Source organism: Frankliniella occidentalis, unplaced genomic scaffold, assembly GCF_000697945.3.
Source record: "Frankliniella occidentalis isolate FOCC.00 unplaced genomic scaffold, Focc_3.1 Scaffold6181, whole genome shotgun sequence".
Lineage (NCBI taxonomy): Eukaryota > Metazoa > Arthropoda > Insecta > Thysanoptera > Thripidae > Frankliniella > Frankliniella occidentalis.
The window spans coordinates 1-4524 of record NW_026273215.1 but is presented as its reverse complement, the minus strand read 5'-3'; the positions used below and the strand labels follow the sequence as shown (position 1 = coordinate 4524).

Genomic DNA, 4524 nt, shown 5'->3' with positions numbered 1-4524 from the left:
CCGTCGTCCACGCAGCAGTCCGAGGCCGCCGCCGAGCACCCCCGGCACCACAGCTGGAGCGCACCGGGGCCGGGGTCGTCCGGGTGCCGGCGGATGTCGCCCGGCACCAGGTTGAGGGTGTACAGGTCGTCCGGGAGGCAGTCGACGCCGGGGAACGCCTGCAGGGAGCGAGAGAGTTCAACGAAGAGGCGTTGCGGCCCCCAGAGAAGGTGGTTTGCACCCTGAGCGCCTGCCCGCGCTCCAGGCGGGCCGCCGGCTCCGCACAGCTGCTCGCCGGGCCGGCCTACCCGACGCGTTGCAGGCGCCCGCCAGAACCAAGACACTTGCGCCCTGGAGAATGTGTCACATCCTAGCCTTCACCCACCTTGCCGTCGCTGAAGCACTGGCCCGCCTCTTGCAGACAGGACAGGCAGAAGGTGTGGCCGCACGGCAAAAGCTTCGGCTGGCGGGCCTCTTGGTCGTACCGCTGCTCGCACCGGGAGCACTCCATGTCTGCAAGACGAAATCATGTCCACGACACTGTCAGCACGTACGCAGACGTTCCTCGGTTTGGACTCGTTTGAAACCGCCGGCGGGAAGGTGGCGGCGGCGCTGGCGCCCCTTGACGGCGGCAGTACCATGCCCGGCACCCGGCACCACCGACCCACCCATCCCAAACACGCAGTGATTGCACAATAACGTATAGCGAGCTCGCAAAGCGTCAAATTTCAGCGTCAACAGAGGGAATTTCAGAAGGAGTGCAACAAGGTGGGTAAATTGATTTCAACTCATGCTTACACCAATTGAGTTAAAAAATAAGCTGAAAATCCACGCAAGGACATATCTTATCTGCCAGTTTAACTACCTATAGAAGAGTAATGTAGCACCAAGTTTCAGAAAAACATATATAATTGTTAGGAATTGAGAAGCAGAGAAAATTAAAGGATCGGTCCAGTTAGTAGTGTTACCTAGTACACAGACCCTTGCTGTCAGATTAGATTGATCGGGCCGTCCGCTGTCGCTTATTGCCCTGCCCTTCCCTTGCTTTCCCTGCTATAGTGAGACCAGCCTAATGTCTCGCTCGATTTTCCTCACCCCCATTGCAGCATCTTCATCATCATGGTGATTGGTGAGCTGATCAGTTATCCTGTACATGTCTAGTGAGACCAGCCTAATGTAAGGTCCGTCTTTTCACAGCACGGGCAGCATAGGAGGCGAGAGGGGGTGAGGAAAAGACGGACCTTAGGCTGGTCTGGCTATAGGCGGGATTCAGCTGGCCAGCGGCGGCTGACTATTCACACGACGGAACGCAGTCGGCTCGAGGTCGCTCGAGTCGAGGCAAGTGGTGCAACCAGGACCTAAGTGTCTACTCAGGAATCGTACCAGCGGACACAGCTCAGGAAAATGGACATCAGGAAAGTCACAGGACTTAACGTGAGTGAAAGAACAATAATATATCCTGTGAGAAATTGTACCTGAACTGTTATTCAGGCTGTGACAACTCTTATAAATGTCATAAACCAAAAGGACTGACCTGTCAATTTCTTTCAGATGGAATGCCCGGAGTGTTTTGAGAGATTTGATGAACTAGGACGAAGGCCCAAAGCACTACCATGTGGCCATGCTTTCTGCCTCAAGTGCCTAGAAACTGTGGACAGGTGTTTCATTGATAAAAAGGTATGCCCATGCAATATTCAAACAAACGCTGACAACCTCACTACTCATTGATGACTTCTTTTAATGCCCCAAATTATCACATTCAGGAATTCACCCTCCTCCCCATTGAGCTACCAGATCATCACAATAGTATGGCAATGCTTCGTTCCAATATAAACTCCACAAGGTAAATTGATCCATTTTTCCTCATTACTCTTTATAGTTAACTGGTTAACTTATCAAAGCCATTGTTTTCAAAAAATGATTTTATGTTTTAGTGGTAGTTATGTGCATGTTTTCTGTCGTGACTGCAACAAACCAGCAGAAGAAAAATGTATTATTGAAAAACACAAGATTTCTAGCAGAAAACAATTCTTGTTTGAGCAACTTGTGCAAAAGTTAAACTTAACACACAGTCCATTTCACCCACAGAATAGCCAGAAATTTGTAGAAAGTCTTACTGAGGTCTGTAGTGATGTACTGCTGCTAAAGAACACTTTTGTGTTTATATGTTGATGTCATTCTAAAATTTGATTTCCAGGTCGAGGTTGCTGAAGCAATCCAAATGATGTCGGGACAGACGACACCAACAAACATTCTACTGAGGGGAGGCAATACAAGGTGGCTAGCAGAACTGCCACAGGGATGCGGAAAGGATGACGATGATAATGCAAAAATTTTCCGAAGTATTCTATTTTTGTTGAGACAGAAAGGAATATTGCCACAGGTAACTCTTAGCCCAATTATTGTGTTGACTGTAAATCTGCTTCATTTTTAACAATGCGCCTTGTTTTTAAGGAGGTCATTTTGACTGCAGAAGTTAAGAAACCTATACAAAAACCAAAAGTTGATCCAGAATGTGTGCTGGATTTGAATAATATCACTTCAGGCAAAGACCAAACAAGATACACCACAGAGAAAGAGAAGCTTATGTCAGAAGATCAGTTGTTAAAAATTCGGAGACTTATTGGATTGTACTGTGACGGAGATAAAAAGTGGACCCACCAGCTACTGCAGCGTCTTGCTCCTGTCCTTGAGGAGGTCCATCTCTATAACTTTCATCTTGAACATCTAGAAGCAGTGTTGGCCATGCCTGAACTCCGTTGGCTTGTTTTGGAGGACACTAAAATCCCCAATATGAAAGATGATGAACTCCCTAAAATAACTTTGCAACATCAAAGCAAGGTAGAATTTCTCTGGGCGAATGTTTTCAATAGAAACTATGAAGACAGGCTTTGCAAATTTATTGTGAAGAAGTTTCAAGCATCTGTTCAGATTCTGTGTGTGCCTTTGCCCGAATACCATGCCCATGCAGTCAGTTTTTTTGGAGACCTGGAACTACCAAATCTTAAAATGTTGTTGTACATGAGCAGATACTGTGGTAGTGACAACTGTGCTGGAGTCATGGTTGCACTTCGTAAGAGGTTCCCAGGGCTAAAAATAGTTTGCCTGGCTTGTGACAGAACGGATAATTTTGATGACTGAAATAAAATTGTCAACGGCCCTATACATTTGTGTCAACTCAATATATATTTCCCTCAAAGATAAATGATTTTAAATTCTCGCATCAAATAACCACACACGCAGAAGGAATGGACTTAGCCAAGCCGTTTGGGTTTGAAGACCAGCTCTACAGAGACGCCTGGTGGGAGCATTCTCTCGATCCTGTCCATGTCCTTCCCCACGATCCAGCTAGGGTTTATGACGTAGGGCGACCGAGGCTCCTCGATGAACTCGACGCGCCTCAGCACGGGGAAGTCGCCGGGCTCGCACCGGGGGAAGTACGGGCTCCGCCGGACGTGCTCCGAGACGTGGCCGCCCAGGTGGTAGTCCAGGGTCTCGAAGTAGATGCTGTGGAGCGAGCCCTGCCGCCTGCGCCGCGGCGGCGACAGTACCTGGACGTGGCGCAGGGTGCGGTTGTGGGCGTAGATAAGGGAGCCGGCCGTGGGCGCGGACAGGCACACGCGGAGGAACTCGAGGCCGCCGTCGTGCTCCAGGGGCGGCACCAGGAACGGGTCGGTCCACATGTCCGGCGCCCTGACCTCCAGGCGCCGCAGCCTGGCCAGCCCCTGGATCTCCACAAGGTGCTTGCGCCTCAGGTTCCTCACCTCCAGCTCCTCCAGGTAAGGGGCCACCTCCCTTAGGGCCTCCATACCGCCGGGGTCGAGGCAGTTCAGCGCCGTGATCTTGCGCACCTGGAAGAGGCAAAGGCTGAGTGAGTGCATCGCTCCTCGATCCAGGCCCGTCGCAACCCTTTACATACCTGCTTCAGCTTGTCCAGGTTCGGTTCGGTGGGGAGGTCGACGTCCAGGGCACAGTACTCCTCCGGGTCCTCGTCCTCCAAAGCAGCCATGCCTGTATCCATGTCCGCGTCCTCGGTCAAGTCATAGCCAAAGAGGCCACATCCGAGATCAGAGACTTCCTCGTGAGTCTTCTTCTCGGTCACGACGGCCAGTTCGTCGTCCCACCCGATGCCATATCCGCACTCCTCAGGGTCGGCGTAAGTGTCGAACGGGGCGTACTTGGCGTCATTGGGGTCCACGTCGAAGAGAGCGTCGCCGAGTCCTAGGACCACACACTCTGTGGGCGGCGCGCCGGGTGGCGCAGCGACCTGTAGAAGGGGAATTAAAGGGATTAAACAACAGGAATAAGGGAGGACGGTAGAACAGAAGTGGAGCAACATATAAGCGTCCGGTGGCCACTCACCTCTTCCTCCTTCCCCTGGCCCCGCAGCGCCAGAAGCAGCAGGTCCCTCAGCGCCCAGGACTCGTCAGAGCCCTCCTCCCCGCTGCCGCCCAGCTGGACGGTGGACGTCAACACCTCGTCGCCGTCCACCAGGGTCACCGTGACGCCTGCCGAGCCGACCAGCTGCTCGAGCGCCTCGTCCTC

At 52.0% G+C, this 4524-nt stretch overlaps 2 protein-coding genes across 2 annotated transcripts; one reads left to right on the top strand and one right to left on the bottom strand.

Moving 5' to 3' along the window:
• The first annotated feature begins 604 nt into the window (after window positions 1-604).
• On the top strand, window positions 605-3144 carry LOC113207045 (uncharacterized). The gene is made up of 7 exons (XM_026423401.2): window positions 605-747; window positions 1177-1413; window positions 1531-1656; window positions 1743-1822; window positions 1914-2100; window positions 2177-2362; window positions 2434-3144. The coding sequence occupies exons 2-7, from the start codon at window positions 1384-1386 to the stop codon at window positions 3118-3120; spliced, it is 1296 nt and encodes a 431-aa protein (XP_026279186.1). The 5' UTR covers window positions 605-747; window positions 1177-1383; the 3' UTR covers window positions 3121-3144.
• Window positions 3143-4518, bottom strand: LOC113207043 (uncharacterized). The gene is made up of 3 exons (XM_052277238.1): window positions 4342-4518; window positions 3899-4246; window positions 3143-3830 (listed from the first exon to the last, which is right to left on the bottom strand). Exons 2-3 carry the CDS (start codon window positions 3998-4000, stop codon window positions 3234-3236), a joined length of 699 nt encoding a protein of 232 aa, XP_052133198.1. The 5' UTR covers window positions 4001-4246; window positions 4342-4518; the 3' UTR covers window positions 3143-3233.
• Between the last annotated feature and the right edge of the window lie 6 nt (window positions 4519-4524).